Source organism: Hyla sarda, chromosome 11, assembly GCF_029499605.1.
Source record: "Hyla sarda isolate aHylSar1 chromosome 11, aHylSar1.hap1, whole genome shotgun sequence".
Taxonomy (NCBI): domain Eukaryota; kingdom Metazoa; phylum Chordata; class Amphibia; order Anura; family Hylidae; genus Hyla; species Hyla sarda.
This window is the reverse complement of record NC_079199.1, coordinates 18,949,292-18,971,715: the sequence shown is the minus strand read 5'-3', so window position 1 is coordinate 18,971,715 and position 22,424 is coordinate 18,949,292. Positions and strand designations below refer to the sequence as shown.

At 43.9% G+C, this 22,424-nt stretch overlaps 1 protein-coding gene across 1 annotated transcript; it reads right to left on the bottom strand.

Moving 5' to 3' along the window:
• Window positions 1-7,089: 7,089 nt before the first annotated feature.
• Window positions 7,090-22,391, bottom strand: L2HGDH (L-2-hydroxyglutarate dehydrogenase). The gene is made up of 10 exons (XM_056545748.1): window positions 22,257-22,391; window positions 21,081-21,196; window positions 16,078-16,229; window positions 15,854-15,985; window positions 13,951-14,113; window positions 13,498-13,532; window positions 12,980-13,147; window positions 11,576-11,733; window positions 11,047-11,178; window positions 7,090-8,471 (listed from the first exon to the last, which is right to left on the bottom strand). Exons 1-10 carry the CDS (start codon window positions 22,346-22,348, stop codon window positions 8,276-8,278), a joined length of 1,344 nt encoding a protein of 447 aa, XP_056401723.1. The 5' UTR covers window positions 22,349-22,391; the 3' UTR covers window positions 7,090-8,275.
• Between the last annotated feature and the right edge of the window lie 33 nt (window positions 22,392-22,424).

The window sequence follows — 22,424 nt, the reverse complement described above, 5'->3', positions numbered from 1 at the left end:
TTGATCCAAGGGTTCAAATGGAGCCATAGTAAGGGCTTCTAAAACAATGGACAAGTCCCATGAAGCAACTGAAGACTTCACTGGAGGACGAATATTTTTGATAGCTCTGACGAAAAGATTAAGTAAGGTGCAGTTAGGGTTGAAATGGAATAAACTGAAAGTAAAATTTTCAGCTATCAACTACCTTTTTGAAGGGAAATTCTCTTTCTCGAATTCTTCTTCAAGGAATTTCAGGATATCTTTTAAATCTGGAACCGCAATCTCATTTTCATTGCACCAGGAAGAAAATCTGTTAGCTACTTTATCATAGACTTTGATAGTAGCCGGCCTGCAAGAAGATGACAGGATAACCACTACTTCATCCGCAAAACCTCTCGACTTTAGTGATGATTGGTCAGCCTCCAAGCCATTAAGTGGAAATTTTGTGGGTTTTGGTGCAGTATTCCTCTCTGGCTCAATAGATCTGTCCTGAGTGGAATTTCGAGATATGAGCCCCTCAAAAATCCCCACATGTGCTGAAACCAAGCCCTCCTGGGCCAGAAGGGAAGAATCAATATGGCCGAGGCTCGTTCCAAACTGATCTTCCTCAGGGCATGAGACACCAGTTGAAGAAGAGGAAATGCATAAATCAACTTGTCCTTCCATCTACAGACCATCCAAGAAGTCCAGGTTGTCTTTCTTGTTGAGGGAACAGAAGACAGGAGCTTTCCTGTTGTCTCTGGATGCCATGACACCTATATCCTGAACTCCCATCCTGGAGGTGATCCACTGAAGTGATTCTGGATGCAGACTCCACTCTGACTGGTCTATTGCATGCCTGCTCAGCCAGTCCGCCTTCATAGTCTTCTCCCCTCTGATGTGTACAGCTCGAATCTCTGCTAAGTTGTGTTCGGCCCATAGCATCATGGTAATGCACTCTTTCATCAACAGGGGGGACCTGGTCCTCCCTCTGCTTGTTGATATAGAACACTGTTACAAGGTTGTCGGATTGCACCAGAACTCTCTGACCTTTGATCAGACATAAGAAGTGGCGAAGGGCATGATGGACCTCTCTCATTTCTCTCAGGTTGGAAGAACTCTGACTCTCCACACTTGACCATTTCACCTGGACCGAATGGTCCCCTAGGTGAGCTCCCCAGCCCAGATGGGAGGTATCCGTAATCAGAATGGACTGAGTATTGGACAGACACCTCCTGCAGGTGACATTGTCCATATTAAACCACCATACTAGATCCTTCCTGGTGGTGGTCGAGAGATGGAAGGGAGAGTCGAGTGAGGACCGGAGACTGTCCCACTGAGAAAGAATGTCCCCCTGAAGGCACCTCGAGTAAGCCCTGGCACAGCCTTCAGGGAAGATGTCATGAAGCCCAGCAGTCTCATGCCTGACCTGTTGGTCAGCTCTGTCAACAAGAGGAGGACTTGTATTGCTTCCATAAGTCTGCTTACTCTGTCTTCTGATAGGAAAATCTTCATTCGACATGAATCCAGCTTAAATCCCTGGAACTTGCAAACCATTGATTGTTTCAGAATAGACTTCTGAGTGTTCACAATGAAACCGTGCTCCTCCAGAGTGTTGATTGTCAAGTGAAGATGATGCTGTAGAAGTTCCGTAGATGCCGCCTTGATGTACCAATCTTCCAGATACGGCACCAGGAACACTCCTTGCAGACGAAGGCGAGCTGCCAGCACCACCACTACTTTCGTAAAAACTCTGGGAGCTGAGGACAACCCGAAAGGGAGACAGGTGAACTGTAGGTGAAGAATCTTTGTCCCTGAGCGGATGGCAATCCTCAGAAACCTGTGATGCGACCTCCTGACTGGCACATGCAGGTATGTGTCTTTCAAATCCAAGGTTGCAGCGACATCTCTTTCTTGCAGGAATGATGTAACCGACCACATTTTTTCCATTCGGAAATTCTTCTTGTCGAACTTGTTTAGGGGAGAAAGGTCTACTACTAGTCGCCACTGACCTTCTTTCTTGGGGACTGCAAAAATTCTGGAATAGACGCCTGTCCCTCTTTGGCACCAAAGAGCTCCCTTTGCGATGAATTCTCAAACTAGACTTAGGAGAAGAGGGTATTCAAGACTGATGAACAGACTGGAAGGAAGAAGACGAGCAAAATCTATGCAGTAGCCTTTTGAGATGACTGATCTCACCCATGCATCCCAAGTAGTGTTCGTCCAGACAGAAGCAAAATGCCGGACTCTTGCCCCTACCAGAATGCTTCTGGTGTCACAAGGCTTGATTTTTGTTATCCTTGAACTGCTTCCTCTTAGGTGGCTCTGATTGTCCATCTCTCCCACCTCTGAACTTCCGTTGTCTGCTGTCTTGCCTTTCGGAGGAAGAGAGATCTCCTCTGTTGACTCTGAAAGGGACGAAATCTAGTTATCTTACATACGGGAAAGCAACTCCTTTAGAGCTGCTCATAGATTAAAAAATTCTATCCAGCTGAGAACCAAACAAGCTTTGCCCTTTGAAAAGGAGGGCACAGAAATGATTCTTAGACAGAACATCACCTCCCCATGCTTTAATCCACAAGGCCCTCCTTCTTGCCGAGTTGGACAGTGACAAAACTTTGGAATTCGCTCCGTGGGAATTCAATGGATAGTCGCAGAGAAATTCCGATGCTCTTTTCATATCAGACAAGCTATTTAGCAAGTCCTCTCTTGGTACTCCTTTAGCAATATTGTTGCCTAACTGGCTGAGCCACAGCCTAAGTGATCTTGCCACTGGAATCGTAGCCATAGAGACCTTGCCAATGTTGGCAGCAGCTCAGTACACTTTTTTTGTAAATCCACTTCTGCCCTCTGATCTATAGGATCCTTTAGGAGGGAAGCTTCCTCAGAAGGAAACCAAGCCTTCCTGGACAGGCGGCAACTGGTAGATCCACTTTGGGAGGATTTTCACAAGACTGGAACACCTTAGGATCTAACTTAGAAGTTGCCTTGAATCAAGCTCTTGTATCCAACTTCCTCTCCGGCTCATCCCAACCGGACTGCAGAATTTTTTTTTTTAACAGAGGCTGTAATGGAAGATAACAATTATTTCCCCTAGGGAAATAAAACAAAAGTCTCCTTTAAGGCTACATTAGTAGTAGGAATATCATCTTCTATTGTAGCCTTAACTGCTTCAATAAGATTATCAATTTTCTTTTTATTTAACAGGAAAAACTACTCCGGATCTTTGGCGTCCGAGAACTCGGAACTAGAGACCACCTCCCCTTCAGATAATTCCTCAGAACTGGAGTCTGAAGAGGAACGCTCATAATGGCGCGACTTTCTGCACTTACTGTCATGACGGTGCTGGGATGAGTCTTTAAACATCTCAGTCATCTGCGACTTTATCCATCCCAAGAGTTGTTTAGTTTCAGATTGGAGACTAGATTCTCCTGAGGGCTGACAGAAATAGCACTTATCACTCTCACGTGAGTCAGGGAGGGGCTGATGCCATCCTACATATTCTCTGTGTCTTTGCTTCCTCTTTCTTTTTCCCGAATCTCTACGGCTTGCCATCTAAAATACAAAAAAAAAAAAAAAATGGAGCAATAACATTACTACAGGAATTTGAATCAAGAGCAAAACCCCTGGGAATGCGCGACAATATCTTCTTGATCACAAAGAGCCGCTGATCCGGCAGAGTGCTTACCATATACTAAGAGACTGGGCCTTTAAAGGGGTATTCTGGGCAAAAATATTTTATCCCCTATCCAAAGGATAGGGGATAAGGTGTCTGATCGCGGGGGGGGGGGGGGCCACTGCTGAGACCCCCCCGCGATCTCCCTGTAGCACCCGCATTCTATGCGGGTGCTGAATCTCCAGTTTCAGAAACCTCCAGGTTTCCGGGACTTGGGATGTGATGTCACGCCACGCCCATTCCATTCATGTCTATGGGAGGGGGTGTGACGGGAGAGGACATAGAGAGGAAAATGGCTCCACAAAAACACAGTTTGGGGTCATTTGTAGGGAGTATTTATGTGCATAGGGGCATGTACTAGGTAGAAATAACTAGGTTAACCCATATGTTGCCTGTGCTGCCATAGGACGATATGGAAACTTATATTGTATGATATATATTTTTTAACATGGGAGTTAGAGATGAGCGAACTTAAAGTAAATTCGATTCGTCACGAAATTCTCGGCTCGGCAGTTGATGACTTTTCCTGCGTAAATTAGTTCAGCCTTCAGGTGCTCCGGTGGGCTGGAAAAGGTGGATACATTCCTAGGAAAGAGTCTCCTAGGACTGTATCCACCTTTTCCAGCCCACCGGAGCACCGGAAAGCTGAACTAATTTATGCAGGAAAAGTCATCAACTGCCGAGCCGAGAAGTTTGTGACGAATCAAATTTACTGTAAGTTCGCTCATCTCTAATGGGAGTCATAGTGGCAGCCTTCATAGCTATAAATTATGGAACTGCCCCGATGTACAAGTAAAGGCCCTTTTACACAAGCAGATTATCAGCTGATTACCAAGTGTTCCAAGGAACGTCATTCACCCTCTACAAGACTTCTGATTGTTACTTAGTTGAGTGCTCGTCTGGGCATGTTCACCGCCTCTTAGCAGGCTTTGAACAATAACTGACAGAGACCTGGACACCAGTAAGGATAAGGATTGGCTGGGCAGGCAGGTCCTGCTGGATTGACTAGTCTTAGTAGTAGTAACTACCATCCGTTTTAGGCTATGTTTCCATGGTGGTATTTTTAAGGAATGTCCACCCAGGACACTGGCGGATATTTTGCAAATAGCGGGTCCCCAGATGCTGGTTCTAGGACCGTTCAGAAATGCGCTGTCTCCATAAATGGCAATGCATTTCTGAGCAGATTCCACCGAAAAAATTGACATGCCAATTATTTCGTAAAAACCTGGAATTTGAATATCTGCACCAGATGCACGGAAGTTCTGCCGTGTGCACGGTGCTGCAGAATCCTATTGAAAACAATGTGACTCTTAATAGAACTGAGTTCATACTTGTTCATGTATTGGAAGCACTATTTTGTACGCTGACAATAATTGCTATCTTCACTTCCAATGACTTGTTCGATGGGCAGCTGCGTCTGCCCAATTGCACTTGTGTTGTTTGATATGCCTTATACACCTTTTTTTTCTGTAAGCTTGTTAACTTACTTTGGAAAACAATAAAAAGAAACTTGATAAAAAAAAAAAAAAGAAAACAATGTGACTCTGCTGCAAAGGAATTTCTGGGTGGAATCTTTCCAACTGGATTCCTCCGTGTGATAAAGGCCTTACGGACTCAAGTCCTCGCCTGACCATGGGTCTGATGACCCAAAATTACAGCTGACAATTTAGCTCATCAGACCCGTGGTCAAGGGTTTAAAATCAGTGGGGAGCCTTCTTTTTAAAAAAAAATATTTTTACCATGTCCCCAGAAACATAAAAAAATATATACTGGAATTCCCCAAGCTGTATTCACAATATCTAGCAGTATCCACCTTAATTATACATAGGGTGGATTCCCAGAGAATAAGGGTAGGAACACACTGGCCCTCATTTAATATTGCAAACCAGACATGTTTTTTCGGGTTGTGCGCCAGATTCTGTCGCATTGTGCCAGAAATTCTGTCTGCACCTGACTAACTCTCCATTTTACTAAGAAAACCTGCAAAAAGGGCGTGGCCGCTGGAAAAGGGGGCGTGGTCTCAGTAAATATGTTGTTTTTTTTGTGAAAATGTCGGAAACGCGCCCCTTTTCGAACGTTTAAACATAATGTGGTGGACTTGAACTGAGGAAAACCAGACAGATCAGAGCATGTGTAAAAAAATAAATAAAAAAAAAGCAAAGTATAGGGAAAGTGGAAAATGTAGGGAAACCTTAGTAAATACCGTGGAAAATAAATTGTAGGGAATTAAAACCCACAAAGAAACCTACACAACACTCTTAGTAAATGAGGGCCACTATGTTTGTGCCCCAGTTAATTGTATTCATAGGGATGCCTACATATCCAATTCACTTCTATGGCCTGAACTGAGTCACCCCTAGTGCAGGACGTATGCACCATTTTATGGGTACATTCACACGTACGCAGATTTGATGCACAGGATTTTCTGCTACAGATTTCAATGTAAACTAAATGAAGGAGCACAGCTTCTAATCTGCAGTTACAAATCCTGCGCATGAAATCTGCACAGGCTCCAGTATGTGTGAATGTATCCTAAACAGACTCACAGTTGGGGCTGTGAATGGGGTCCGCTGCTCCCGTTACAACTATACATCGGGCATCCACTTCTTGACGGGATGCTGACGCATACGATTAAAGGGAGTGGTTCGTACCCTAAGGGATATCTTTTAAGCTTAGGATAACCCCATGAATTCCATAATTATGATGGTTCATTCCCACATCTACTGACGAGTACAACGGATTTCTTACTATAGTGGTTTTCCCAAAAGAAAAAAAACTTTTCAACCAATCCTAGTAGTTAAAGTGACAGCACCAAAAGCAAAGGGACCAAGAGTAAAGTTTCAAACACCTCTGTTTGCAGTCGATAGAAACATTTACATACAACAAAATACAATGATGTATAATCAGAAGGGGCCACATCACCAAAACCCCTACAAATCACTAAAGGGTGCCCAAAGTTCACCTTCCTCTCCACTCACGTGTTTGGGCGTGGAAGTTTATAAGAACTTATAGAAACAACATGAAGCCAACGGCTATGTTCATGGTAAAATCTGCTATGGAATCTGCAGCAGAATTCTGAGGCATACCCTTGGATATTCCCTTTCAGTGACATAATGGGACGAATCCACATCTTGCCAAACACTTGCTTCTCTTGGCTCATTATAACCATCACTCAAAGTTTGAACACTTAGACACTGATTGATCAAAACTTTTGACACCTCTCTAAAAACATGTTAAAAGTTTTTTTTAAAACAACAGTGCCCATTTAAGATTACTATGGACAGGGATGGCTTCGAGGAAAGACCCGGCTCAAACGGCGCTGACAGACCACGACAAGGTAGGGAGGTTAAAAAAAGGACTTTATTGACCAAGATGAAACGCGTTTCGCTGCGCATGCGCAGCGAAACACGTTGCATCTTGGTCAATAAAGTCCTTTTTTTTTTTATCCTCCCTTGTTGTGCTCGGTCAGCGCAGTTTGAGTCGGATCTTTCCTCGAAGCCATCCCTGTCCATTGCATTTACCAGTGACTGGAGGGCAGCAGACGACCTACCATCTTTATGCTATCATCATTGTTGTGTATGAAGCTACACAACCACCCAGGGTGAGCTTGTCTTGCTACATTTAAGATTACTGTCCAACAAGGATCATCAAACTTGCTTCCCCCCCCCCCCCCCCCAAAAGATGAATGGCACCTGAGGTGTATGCAATTTCCTATCTGTTCTTCCCATATTAAAATAACTAGTACACTTAGGCCAGCCAAGTGTCATTGTGGGTGAATGGAGAAGCAAAGCTATTAGCATGAATAACTGTTCATCCATTGCCCCCCCCCTAATTTAGAGTGGCAGTGTAAGGCCAAAGACTACTTGTAATCTCAGCTTTCAATGCTCAATACAGGACAGTCACGAGCTTCTTGACTTCTGCTCCATGAGTTGAACTCAATATTGCACTGATGTCCAATCCGTGGCTCTCCAGAGGTTACAAAATTACAAGAGCCCCTGAATGCCGGGGTCAGGGCATGGTAGGGATTGTAGTTTGGCACCAGTTGGGGAACACTGTAATGGTAAAAGTTCCATGAATGCTGTAATGAACAAGTTTGTTCCAAACGCTTAGCAGCAAAGTACCCCTTTGGTAGGTCATCAAAGGTGTACTTCGCTGCTAAGCGTTTAGAACAAACTGTTCTGAACTCTGGAGCCGGCAGCTTGTGACGTCATAGCCCCGCCCCCTCAATGAAAGTCTATGGGAGGGGGTGTGGACTTGCCATAGACTTGCATTGAAGGGGCGGGGAGTGAGTGTTGGGGGCGGGGGGCTATGACCCGGCGTCGGCTCCAGCGTTTGGAACAATTTGTTCCAAATGCTGAGCAGCGGCGTACCCCTTTAAGCCCTATAAAAGTGTAAAGGATGTAGTCACACTAACTACTCTGAGCCAGACGTCCTTTTCCACAGAGCATCAAGAGTATTTTGTGTACTGTATATACTCTGCTGAGACAGAATCAAAGTATTCATACTGGCTGTACATCAAAGTTCCTTTTGGGAAAAAAAAAAAAAAATTCTGTGGATCTGTAAAAACCCCAAAAAGTTCCAGTTCATTCAGTGACAGCAGACTTGAACAACAGTCAATGACGCGGCTGTAATAAGACTCCTTCACAGGTTGAATCGTTCTTCCACTTCAGCAGCGATCATCTCCGCTATCGCCAGAGATGAGGTAGCAGCAGGGGATGGGGCGTTCCTCACGTGCAAAATGCGATTTGCAATTTCTCCAGAACCTCCATCGAAAACAAAATCATCTACCAGGTTACCGTCGCGATCCAGGGCCTGAGCTCGTACTCCGGAGGGACCCCTAGAGGAACAAAGGGTTAACATAATAAGTCAATAATGGAAACAAACCTGACGCAATATCAACCAAACAACATGACTGGATGCAAGAATGAAAGAGATTATTTTCTGCATTTGCAATAGCACAAAATAATAATAAAAAAATATTGTTTTTTTAATGGTCACATATCCCAATTTATACAACCCCCACCACCACTATATACTGAGCTGCAATATAGCTCTCAAGTGTTGCCTGACGCGTCATGTGACTTGTAAGCAGTTATGCCAGCGTTCCGCAATCTGTGGCTCTCTAGCTACGGCAAAACTATAAACCCCAACATGTTGGAAGTTGCAGTTTTGTAGCAGCTATAGAGCCGTAGATTGGGGAACCCAAATAGTTTGCAGCCTATAGCAAAATTCCTTGACTGAGCTCCGTTCAGGGAATTTTGAGAATTGTAGTTTTGCAATAGGGGGTTCTGTCTCAGCCGGTGATCCAGTGTTTCCAAACCAGGGTGCCTCCAGATGTTGCAAAACTACAACTCCCAGCATGCCTGGACAGCCTTCGGCTGTCCAGGCATTCTGGGAGTTGTAGTTTTGCAACATCTGGAGGCACCCTGGTTGGGAAACAATGGGCTGAGCAGACAGTCACTGCTGTTCAGCACAAGTGCGTCTTGGAAGGTGGGGGGCCGGAGTTCTCAAAGGGGGAAGCAGCAACAAACTCGTGAATTCACAATTGAGAGCCGGGCCCTATTCAGGAGATTCCAGGGGGGCCCAAAAGGTCACACCCCTCGTGATCAGCCACTTATTCTCTATCCTGTGGATAGGGGGACAAGGTTTCTAAAGTGGAGTAACTTTAAAGGGGTATTCCAGGAAAAAAAAATTTTTTTATATATCAACTGGTTCCAGAAAGTTAAACAGATTTGTAAATTTCTTCTATTAAAAAATCTTAATCCTTTCAGTACTTATGAGCTTCTGAAGTTAAGGTTGCTCTTTTCTGTCTAAGAAATATCTGATGACACGTGTCTCGGGGAAACGCCCAGTTTTGAAGCAAATTCCCATAGCAAACCTCTTCTAAACTGGGCGGGGTTCCGAGACAGGTGTCATCAGAGAGCACTTAGACAGAAAAGAACAACCTAAACTTCAGAAGCTCATAAGTACTGAAAGGATTAAGATTTTTTAATAGAAGTAATTTACAAATCTGTTTAACTTTCTGGAGCCAGTTGATATATAAAAAAAAAGTTTTTTCCTGGATAACCCCTTTAAAGGAGTACTCCGGTAAAAAACGTTTTTTTTTAAATGAACTGATTCCAGAAAGTTAATACAGATTTGTAAATTACTTCTATTAAAAAATCTTTACCCTTCCAGTGCTTTTTAGCAGCTGTTTGCTACAGAGGAATTTTTTTTCTGTTTGAATTTCTTTTTTGTCTTGTGCTCAGGAACTGTCCAGAGTAGCATAGGTTTGCTATGGTGATTTTCTCCTGCTCTGGACATTTCCTGATACGGGCATCAGGTGTCAGCAGAGAGCACTGTGGACAAAATAAGAGAGAGCGCGAGTCCTGAGTAGGAGCAAATCCCCATAGAAAACCTCTAATGCTTCGGACAGTTCCTGAGACAAGCAGAGGTGTCAGCAGAGAGCACTGTTGTCAGACAGACAAGAACAACTCAACTTAAGCAGCTGATAACTACTGGAAGGATTAAGATTTTTTAATAGAAGTAATTTACAAATCTGTTTAACTTTCTGGAGCCAGTTGATATTGGAAAAAAAAAAAAAAAGTTTTTTCCTGGAATACCCTTTAACACACTGAAACAGCCCATATAACAGTTATAGGGCCCATAGACAGACAGGAGACCAAAGGATAACAGAAAAAATTATTTTGGCTTTTCATGGTGCTGAAATTTGAACACTTGATATAGAACTGATTTGCAAGAGAAAGACAACATCTCTGGGCAGCCGTCCCTGGACTGTAATGGCACTCTTATGTTAGCCCTAGCATACGTATCCAGATGTGAACTGCAGGTATGACCTGACCGTGCTGCTTTAAACAGTGGCCAAAAGCAGCGAGCATTTAATTGTAGATTGCACCTGGATTTGCCACCTTTTAAATGCATGGCCTTTTCCTGCCTGCAATTTCACAGCTGCGCGTGCTGGTGCTGCGTGCAAGACTCTGTGCAAATTTTTTTTTTTCCAGCCATGTTTTGTACCAAAAAAAATAATAAATAAATAAAAAAAAACACACAACATCTGTTATTTGGCTATTTCACAGTTCAAAAACAGACGTCTTTTTCAAGTTAAAAGGAAACTGAGCCAGTTCACCCGAATTAAACCTAATACATGTGCAGGTGAACCGGATTACGAGGAACCACTTACCTGGATGTGTGGTCTGGTTCCAGAGATACCCGTTGTATCAGCTTCCATTGCTAATAGCTGGTCTCCATTGTGCAAAGATGCCAATTAGCAATGGAGCCCCAGAAAATAAATAAATAAATAAAAACACATCTTTACCCACACAAAAAATGTGTGTGAACACAGCATAAGAGCAGGGTTTCCTCAAGTATACTGTACATTTTTTTTCCCCCATTTCAACACATATGGACCTCACCTTAGAATGTCATTGATTGACAGCTCCGGGATGAACTTCTGCAACTCCTTCAGCTGTGCTCGTAGAAACAGCGCTCGATACATCTCGCCAACACCATACACCAAGTTCTTAAGCACCAATTTTCGAAGGCCACTGAAATATAAGAAAAGTCAGCCTCCTATCAGCTAGTGTTCTTATAGGGGTTATCTACTATCTACAGGATAATGATAACTAGGTGATTGGAGGGATTCTGTCCACTGAGAAGCCCACCGATCATGAAAACAGAGGTCCCTTGTCCCTGGACAAACTGAGTGGCAGCCTGCATGTCTGAAGAGTCGTAAGGGTCAAATTGCAAGTTATTGCAGCAATTACCATAAAACTCAAAGCAAAATGCAATGATTTTGCTGCAATTTTGCAAAAAAAGCAAAGTTAGTTGTTACTAGTTACTCTTGGTAATAATAATAATAGGAAACTTAAGAGCAGGATATTTAGAGCAGGTGATAAACTACACCACTAGGGTTAAAATTATAGGAAATAACCAGGATTCTACCTGTATGTGACGGCTTCTCCAAAATCTCTGGTGTTGAAATCACACAGTCTGTACCCTTCTCTTTTAAAGGCTAACACAGCGTTTGGCCCAAGCCAAACATTCCCATCCATGCGAGGTGTAAAGTGAACCCCCAGAAAAGGAAAGCGTGGATCTGGAACCTAGAGCCCAATATAGAGAGAACTGTAAAGATCATCAACGATTAAAGATAGATAACAGGCTCAGCGCTGATCTGGATCCATGCACAACACATTATGAGCTGCTTAATTCTCAATGTACAGTGATCCCTCAATTTAAGATGGCCTCAACATACAATAGTTTCAACATAAAATGGTCTTTTCTGGACCATTGTAACTTGAAACCAGACTCAATATACAATGTACAGACAGTCCAGATCTGTGAAACATGTCAATGGCCGGAAGAACTGACCAATCAGAATGGGCATTCACAGGTAAAACACCTGTATTACTGAAGTGCATGTACTGACTGGCTGTCTGGTAGCGCCCCCTACAGTACAGGGAGGTATTACATGTTCTGTACTCTTTACCTGTGCCAGGGTTAGCTGCTCCTTTGGACACCAGGTGAGGGCAGCTCCATTTTTCTTTTTCAGGACATTGCGTGTACTGTACAGGACCCTGAAGAAGCTCCTGTTCTCTAGATGGACAGTGATTTACAGCTCCCAGCAGATCTTTTATATATAAGGATTTGCTTTATCTGCATTATTTATCTACTTATTTTTCTTTAATCCTCACTTTTTCCTATTTTTGGATGGCATTTTGGGGCTTCAGAACCAATTACCAGGTTTCCATAGAGTTATGGTCTCAACATAGAATGGTCGTCCTGGACCCAACATTGTAACTTGAGGGACCACTGTAACCGGAGTAGAAAACATCACAAAAGACTAAAAATAGTCTTATTCAAAGCTACTCAACATGTTAAAAGAGAACTCAGGCAAAAATGTACTTATTCCCTATCTACAGGATAGGGGATAAGTAGCTGATTGCGGGGGTTGGACCGCTGGGACCCCCCTGTGATATCCGGGACAGGACCCAGGTTCCCTCATTAAGGAGCAACTATCGTCTACCAGTAGACGGCACAAGCTCCATTCATTTGTATGGGAGCGCAGATGATGCCAGAGTGCTGTACTTGGGTCTTTTTGGCGCTCCAATATTAATGAATGGAGAGCGTGCCGGATGCAGCACGCACTCCTCAAGGAGCACCGGGTCCCATCCGGGTTATCGTGGTGGGGTCCTTTTCCCATCATTGGACCCCTTGCGATCGGCTGTTTATCCCCTATCCTGTGGATAGGGGATAAGTTAATTTTCACAGGAGATCTCCCTTGTTGTTCAAATAGTGAGTGAAAATTTTCTTCCAACCAGTGATCAAAATGTTAAAGATGGTACCTACTGGGTAGATGTTCCCTTTAACTAGATAACACTTTTCTGGCTTCAGCACCAGGTAATCTCCTCGGAAAGGAACGATGCGAGGTTCTGAGCTGCATCCGCTGATCTGGGACACGCGGTCTGAGAAGAGACCAGCACAGGTCAGCACATACTTACAATGAACTTCTTCTCCCTGCAATGAAGAGATATGCATATAACAAGTACTGTGTATGGTGTACCTACAGCAAAGGATGGACAAGGATAATGTAAGGAGGGGGCACAGTAATGAGCCACACCATTACACTAGATTCTAAAATAACTGACTGAAAGCAAGTGTTGAGTACTCAGAGCCCCCTCTATTGGACAGAGAGGAGAACTGCAGCAAAAGTATTTTAGCAGGCTCAAAGCAACCATGTATTATGCAGGAGAACTGTGCAGCTGCATGTAGTCTGGCAACTGTACCCCGGCCCAGACTCCTTGGGATGGGTTGTCTACATGTTTTATTTATTTTTTCCACAGGATTCTAACTACATGTTACATTACCTTTGTGTTCCTGATAATAACTGGATATTCCAAGCCTAGGGTGAAACAGAAGACAAGATTTTACATTGATAAAATATATTGCTCACTTCTGCTGCAATGGAAATTAAGAGCTTTTTTCCTCCAAACAAAGAGAGTGCCCCCTTGTCTTTTGAGGGGGTTTTACCTGTTTTGTATGGGCCATTTATATACTTAAATAAGTTCATCATATTCCCCAATGGGGAGCAATGGTTTTCCCCCTGCAGTCAATAAAGTAACTGCGTAGAAGTCTATCAGATGGAACGTGGGATCCCTGCCCTACGTCCCCTCTGATATGGTCGCCTGCTTATATGAGGAGATTTACGGAGGAGTCTAGACACTGTATACAAGCCTACAAGAGTGAATGGTATCACATGTTGCAGATAGGTAATTACTGTTACTTGTGAGAAAATCCCTTAGATCTTTATATTGACTCACCTTGTTCTGATCCTGCTGGGCTCTCATTTACCATCTTTATATCGGACACTTCAAATCCTGTTAGGACGCTACCGCCAGCATCACAGAAATCATCGCTGTAGGACTGAGCTACCTGTCTGTAATTCACAATTCCTGTGTATGGAGAGTCCAGTGCCAATATACCCTGTAATGTAAAGAGTTAAATGTACAATGATTCTATGTACAAACTGGCAGAAAAATCAGTCAGTCAATCACTGTGTGTGGGGGAGAGGCAAGCAGGACATAAAGCCTTGTTCTAGAAGTGTGGGAAGATAAAGCCCGACACAAAGCGTTCTCCCTATGAACATGGGTGGGAAAGGCAACTCGCACGATTCCCCCCTATAAGTGTGGGTAGGGCAAGTAGAAAACACAAGCCCCCCCCCCCCCTGTAAGCATGGGCTGGCAAGAAGGACACACAAGCTCCCCCCTATATGCATGAGCATGGCAAGCAGGACATACAGACTCAATTAGAAACTAATAATAGGAAGCTTAAAAAATTATCTAATAAAAAAAACAGTATGGGGGAAATTTATCAAAACCTCTGTAGAGGAAGAGCAGTGCAGTTTCCCATAACAACCAATCAGATCGCTTCTTTCAGGCCTGTGAATAATGAAGAAGCAATCTGATTGGTTGCTAGGGGCAACTGCACTGCTCTTCCTCTACACAGGTTTTGATAAATCTCCCCCTATATCCTTAATTTCAGTGCCCCCTCTTCTATCATATGCTGCCAACATAGAGGACAACTGATCGACATTTAAGGTCACATAACCAAGCTGCTACATTACTAAAGAGGACGGGTCTATAGCAGTGTCAGGATTAGTAAATACTCGTATTCCCCATGAAACAAAAATTCTACTGCATCTTTCTTTGGAAAACTGTATTATGTCTTTCCTCTGTTATTCAGTCTAGAAATGTATGTAAGTTGACAGGGGAGTACAACATAAATATCAAAAATCCAGTATAGAGAATGAAGCTTGCACTCACCGTTCCTGTAGGATATTTCATACGGACATTCCGTTCCGGCAGGGAGACTGCATTGATGCGGGGTGCTCAGAGCCTAACAGCCGTTATCGCACAATAGGGGTGTGCTTCTTCCGGCAGGAAGGGGAGTACAACATAAATATCAAACATCCAGTATAGAAAATGAAGCGTGCACTTACCGTTCCTGTAGGATATTTCCTACGGTCATTCCATTCCGGCAGGGAGAATGCATTGATGTGGGGTGCTCAGAGGCTAACAGGCTTTTTCGCACAATAGGTGTGCGGAAGGCCGGAAGAAGCACACACCTATTGTGCGAAGACGGCTGTTAGGCTCTGAGCACCCCACATCAATGCAGTCTCCCTGCTGGAACAGAATGACAGCATGAAATATCCTACAGGAACGGTCATTCCATTCCGGCAGTGAGACTGCATTGATGCGGGGTGCTCAGAGGCTAACAGCCATTTTCGCACAATAGGTGTGTGCTTCTTCCGGCCTTCCGGCCGGAAGAAGCGCACACCTATTGTGCGAAAAAGCCTGTTAGCCTCTGAGCACCCCACATCAATGCAGTCTCCCTGCCGGAATGGAATGACCGTATGAAATATCCTACAGGAACGGTGAGTGCAAGCTTCATTCTCTATACTGGATTTTTGTATATTGTCTAGCTACTTTTTAGCTTTGCACCCCGTTCAGTAGTAACTTCACACAATTATCCGGCTGCTGTCCTGTTCATCCCTATGAGTTCACTGATTGTCTCATATATATATATATATATATATATATATATATATATATATATATACGGACTAGCCTGACTGTGTCCTCTAAACGTATCTCTATTTGGTTTCTACAACATAAATATAAACTTTTTACAGAACCAAGAGGGACACATGACCCCGCTTCTTACCTTGCAGTAGGGCTCTTTTTCCCTAATTTCTCTTGCCTCGATGATCCGAAGTCCTGGCACATTGTTCTGCAACCCTCTCTCATACAAGGCTTGTAGTCTCGGTATCTCCTGGTGTTGGACAGCTACTATAAGCTGCAGAGAAAAGACACAAACACTGTCACTAAAGACACGAGGATAAAGCATGTTAGCCTCTTCAGGCCTCCACTGCAGCATATCGTATATACCTTTCCACACTGCTTGTAGGGAATTCTTTTTAGGTCACAGTATTCATAGAGCAAGGACGCCCCTCGCACACACAGCCGGGCCTTCAGCGATCCTGGAGTGTAATATATTCCACTGTGAATCACACCGCTGTTATGACCACTTTGATGGGAAGCTGGGGGGACACAGGACATGTAGACAGAACGTCAGCAAAGCATCACATTCAGACAGCTCCCTTGGCCTGGTAGGTCTTCAGAGTAGAGATCTCTGCTACAGTCAATGTAAATGAAAGCAAGTGCCACAGAATGGTGACCCTGTTCAGGACAAGTCCCATACACCAAACAATGGTTTGTAGAACGGACCACAACCTCACCCTATACCTGCATAGACATGAAGGTTCGGTTCAGCCAAATGTTTATGTGCTTGGCGTTTTTTGTTTTTTTCCCCAGGGACTTTTATATAAGTTCTGAAGTGTGCCTGTGCACAAATAAATTTATACAGTTCTATGCAGATATGCCAGTGTCTCATCCTGCTTTTATGTCTGTATCACTTTATGCACAGGGACACTTCAGAACAGGGGCTAGTAATAGTGGCCAACTGGCCATGTGGTACTAAGCAGATGTGCCATTCACGAGCCTTGGAAAGCTGGGTGTGACCCTGTAATCATTACAGGGTCTGACAATCACACACCGATATAAGCATATATGCCATTCAGGAGACGGTTCCTGGAAAAGCTGGGCGAGACAGTCTTACCTGGCTTTTCTATGCTGATCATATCTGCACCCTCAGGTACTATAGCAAAGTCAGAGGGCACTGGTGGTGAGCATTAAAGGGGTTATCCAGTAGACATTTTGAGGTTACTCTGACCTTTTTTGAGGCTTACTCTCTCTATTCCCTTGGCCTCCTGGGCCTTCTATCCTCTATACACACAATTTAACTCCCCTTCCCCTAAGGATCGGAAACTTAAATTCATGGTGGACTGGGAGAATATCCATACTGAATTCTCTCTCCCGTAATGGCACGCCTGCTGTGAATCCATCAGCAAGGGCAGTTGGCAGGTGTCTTTGGCAGAAACCTCTATCAAGGTGTTGCATAGAACGTATATGGTCCCGGCTAGGTTACATACTATTTACCCTTGGTTTCTCCGTCCTGTTTTCAGGGCTGTAACATAGTTCATAAGGTTGAAAAAAAGACCAGAGTCCATCAAGTTCAACCTATAACCCTAATGAGTCCCTACTGAGTTGATCCAGAGGAGGCAAAAAAGCCTCATACTAGGAGGTAAAAATTCCTTCCTGACTCCAAATATGGCATCAGAATAAATCCCTGGATTAGAGATGAGCGAACTTACAGTAAATTAGATTCGTCACAAACTTCTCGGCTCGGCAGTTGATGACTTATCCTGCGTAAATTAGTTCAGCTTTCAGGTGCTCCGGTGGGCTGGAAAAGGTGGATACATTCCTAGGAAAGAGTCTCCTAGGACTGTATCCACCTTTTCCAGCCCACCGGAGCACCTGAAAGCTGAACTAATTTATGCAGGAAAAGTCATCAACTGCCGAGCCGAGAAGTTCGTGACAAATTGAATTTACTGTAAGTTCACTCATCTCTACCCTGGATCAACGTTCTGTCCCTATACATCTAGTATCTATAACCTGTAATGTTATTACTCTCCAAAAATGCATCCAGACCCCTTTTGAATACTTTTACAGAGTCCCCCATGACCACCTCCTCCGGGAGAGAATTCCCCAGTCTCACTGCTCTTACAGTAAAGAATCACCGTCTGTGTTGGTGTAGAAACCTTCTTTCCTCTAGACGTAGAGGATGCCCCTTGTTATAGATACAGTCCTGGGTATAAATAGGTCATGGGAGAGATCTCTGTACTGTCCCCTGATATATTTATACATAGTTATTAGGTCGCCCCTAAGCCTTCTTTTTTCTAAACTAAATAACCCTAATTCTGATAATCTTTCTGGGTACTTTATTCCTCCCATTCCCCGTATGACTCTGGTTGCCCGTCTTTGAACCCTCTCCAGCTCCACTATATCTTTCTTGTACACTGGTGCCCAGTACTGTACACAGTATTCTATGTGTGGACTGACCAGTACTGTACACAATATTCCATGTGTGGTCTGACCAGTACTGTACACAGTATTCTATGTGTGGTCTGACTACTGATTTGTACAGCGGTAGAATTATTTCCTTGCCGTGGGCATCTATGCCCCTATTGATGCACCCCATGATTTTATTTGCCTTGGCAGCGGCGGCCCAACACTGGTCACTACAGCTAAATTTACTGTTAACTAAGACTCCTAAATCCTTTTCCACATCAGTCGTTCCAAGTGTTCTCCCATTTAATACATAATCCCAGCTCGGATTTTTCCTCCCCATGTGCATTACCTTACATTTATCAGTGTTGAACCTCATCTGCCACTTTCCAGGCCAAACCTCCAACCTATCCAGATCAATTTGTAACAGTGCACTGTCCTCAATTGTGTTCTCTACTATACACAGTGCATTGTCCCCTATTGTGTTGACCACTTTACAGAGTTTAGCATCATCTGCAGATTGCCACTTTACTATTCAATCCCTCTACAAGGCCATTAATGAATATATTAAATAGAATAGGACCCAAGACTGACCCCTGTGGTACTCACTAGTAACAGTCACCCAATCAGAATAAGTGCCATTAATAACCACCCTCTGTTTCCTATCACTGAGCCAGTTACTTACCCACTTACACACATTGTCCCCCAGCCCCATCCTTCTCATTTTATGCACCAATCTTTTATGTGGCACCGTATCAAATGCCTTGGAAAAATCCAGATATACGACATCCAGCGATTCCCCCTGGTCCAGTCTGGAGCTCACCTCCTTATAAAAGCCGATCAGGTTAGTTTGACGATCCCTCATAAAGCCATACTGATACGGGGTCATTCATTTAAAACCCTCAAACAATTTACATACAAACGGAGGTTAAACTAACAGGCCTATAATTCCCTGCGTCACCTTTTGACCCCTTTTTAAATATTGGCACCACATTTGCCATGTGGCAGTCCTGGGGAACCTTCCCTGAATATTAAAAATAGGGGTCTGTCTATCACATTACTTAATTCCTTTAGAACACAGGAGGGGAATGCCATCTGGACCTGGTGATTTGTCTATTTAGATTTTTTGTAGGTGGCACTGTACTTCTTCCTGGGTTAGACAGATGACCTGTACTTCTTCCTGGGTTAGACAGATGACCTGTACTGGGGAGTTTACCTTATCTCGCTTTATTTCACCTGGCATTTCATTTTCCTCGGTGAATACAGTGGAGAAGAATTTGTTTAATATATTTGCTTTTTCCTGATCCCCGTTTATAAGTTCTTCCTCATGACTTTTTAAAAGGGCCAACACTTTCATATTTGAAATTGGAGAAGAAAATTCGGACGTGTCTGAATTTTCTTCTCCAATTTCATACCCCTGCACCGGTCCCTAGAAGTCACGGTGAAGGACACCGAGGCAGCTGCCCATCTATTACTGACTACATTGAGTCTACAGGCACTTCAAGGTGTTGTGCCCTTAGCACAACCACTCAAGGTAAGGTGCATCTAACCACATACAGATCACCCCCCCCCTAGTAATACTCCACTGTTTTTATAATCCTAGATAACCCCCTTTAAGGCAGCTATGTGTACCTGGTCATACTGATGAAAGTCCGTCTATCCCTTTACCTTAGGGCTGAGCGGTGCAGCACCGTGGCCGTAGTACACAAGCGATGTACAATTACGCAGCGCAGCCAAGCGTCGGACACTAGAGGCAGCACACAGCATTACTATCTAGTGTCAGACTCTTCCTAACGAGTTTGGCTACGTTCTGGACGCTGGGAGAGGTAAAAAGGGAAAGTGGCTTGACAAATTTGCTGGGAAATACAGTGGTCCCTCAAGTTACAATATTAATCGGCTCCAGGACAACCATTGTATGTTGAAACCATTGTCTGTTGAGACCATAACTCTATGGAAACCTGGTAATTGGTTCTGAAGCCACCAAAATGTCATCCAGAAATAGGAAAAAGTGAGGATTAAAGAAAAATAACTAGATAACTAATATAGATGAATCAAGTCCTTAAATATAAAAGTAAGAAAGATCTGCTGGGAGCTGTAATCACTGTCTATGTAGAGGACAGGAGTAGAGATGAGCGAACTTACAGTAAATTCGATTCGTCACGAACTTCTCGGCTCGGCGGTTGCTGACTTTTCCTGCATAAATTAGTTCAGCTTTCCAGTGCTCCGGTGGGCTGGAAAAGGTGGATACAGTCCTAGGAAAGAGTCTCCTAGGACTGTATGTATCCACCTTTTCCAGCCCACGGAAGCACCTGAAAGCTGAACTAATTTATGCAGGAAAAGTCATCAACTGCCGAGCCGAGAAGTTCGTGACGAATCGAATTTACTGTAAGTTCACTCATCTCTAGACAGGAGCTTCTTCAGGGTCCTGTACAGTACATGCAATGTCCTAAAAAAGTTAAATGGATCTGGACTTACCCAGTGTCCAAAGGAGCAGCTAACCGTGGCACAGGTAAAGAGTACAGAATATGTAATTCCTCCCTGTACTGTAGGGGGCGCTACCAGACACCAGTCAGTGCATACACTTCAGTAATACAGGTGTTTTACCAGTGAAATGTCCATTCTGATTGGTCGGTTCTTCCAGCCATTGACAAGTTTCACAGATCTGGACTGTCTGTAGAATTGTATGTTGGGTCTGGTTTCAAGTTACAATGGTCCAGAAAAGACCATTGTATGTTGAAACTATTGTATGTTGAGGCCATTGTAAGTTGAGGGATCACTGTATAACTAACAGAGGGGTCTTCTCTGCAGTGTTGGAGTGCGCAGGATTAGCAAGCCCCGCAGCTATAGGGTGTGACCGTCTAAAACCTACCTACTACTGCCAGTGGCCTGCAAGTATTTCAGCGGGTTCCCGCAGGATACCAAATGCAGTTCTCTAGTTCACTGAGTGTACTGTGTGCACTAGGACTAACCATTAGTAAACTCACCTATCTCATTCTCTTTTTCCAGAATGGCAAACCGAAGGTTCGGATGACTCAGGATGAGCTGCCGAGCAGACGCAAGTCCTACAAGTCCTCCTCCGACAATGACAACATCATAGGTACTAAAAAGGAATAAACAGGACAATAAAAGGTAGTTTATTATTTCAGCCTCCTGTGATACGTGCCAAATCACCAAGTGTCCCCACCAAGCACAAGAATGGCGCAGCGATCATGCACGTGCTCTGATAAGACAACTTTCAAAGTCCCATAGACTAGACCGGTATTTCCCAACCAGTGTGCCCCCAGCTGTTGCAAAACTACAACTCCCAGCATGCCCGGACAGCCTTTGGCTGTCCGGGCATGCTAGGAGTTGTAGTTTTGCAACAGCTGGAGGCACACTGGTTGGGAAACACTAGACAGAAGCAGCAACACATATGTGCACCACTGCATTTGAACAGAAAGATGGGAACCCCGCTGTTTTGATTACTGGGGTCCCAAAGATGCACAGCATTCATACACTTATCACCTATCCCGTGTTTTTTCTAGGATAACTCCTTAAAGGGATATTCCAGGAAAAAATAATTTTTATATATCTCAACTGGCTCCAGAAAGTTAAACAGATTTGTAAATTACTTCTTTAAAAAAAAAAAAAAAATCTTAATCCTTCCAGTAATTATCAGCTGCTGAAGTTGAGTTGTTCTTTTCTGTCTGGTAACAGTGCTCTCTGCTGACATCTCTGCTTGTCTCGGGAACTGCACAGAGTAGAATTGGTTTGCTATGGGGATTTGCTTCTACTCTGGACAGTTCCTGAGACAGGTGTCATCAGAGAGCACTTAGAAAAGAACAACTCAACTTCAGCAGCTCAGAAGTACTGAAAGGATTAAGATTTTTTTAATAGAAGTAATTTACAAATCTGTTTAACTTTCTGGGGCCAGTTGATCTATAGAAAACCCTTTTCCCTGGATAAGCCCTTTTAATATCTGTAGTGCACTGCTCTGCATCACACCCTGCGTACCAATAACCACGTGACAGACAGTCAAACACCGACCTGCCGACTGTAACCATTGACAACTTGTTATGATTCCAGGCTGCTCTGTCCAGCAATAATCCTGACTTGCTGGGACTTGTAGTTCCACAACATTAGAAAAGACACTAAACTAATAACACAGACAACAGACTTACCTGTAACAGCGGGCCCCATGACCATACAGCCTGAAGCCCCCCAACCCCAGCTGTAGGGCCCCGGAGACCCTCGCACAGCAGAGCCCGGCCATTCTCCTCCAATGTCAGAGTTACCTGAGACACCCGGTGCTCCCGCCAGCCAATCACAGAGCGCCCTTTTCTAACATA

Coding starts and splice junctions, on each gene's coding strand:
- L2HGDH (XM_056545748.1), bottom strand. CDS start 22,348: ATGGCCGGGCTCTGCTGTGCGAGGGTCTCCGGGGCCCTACAGCTGGGG. Junction 11,734..12,979: donor TTAAAGGGAACATCTACCCA/GTAGGTACCATC, acceptor ATTGGGCTCTAG/GTTCCAGATCCACGCTTTCC. Junction 8,472..11,046: donor TCAATCAATGACATTCTAAG/GTGAGGTCCATA, acceptor TTGTTCCTCTAG/GGGTCCCTCCGGAGTACGAG.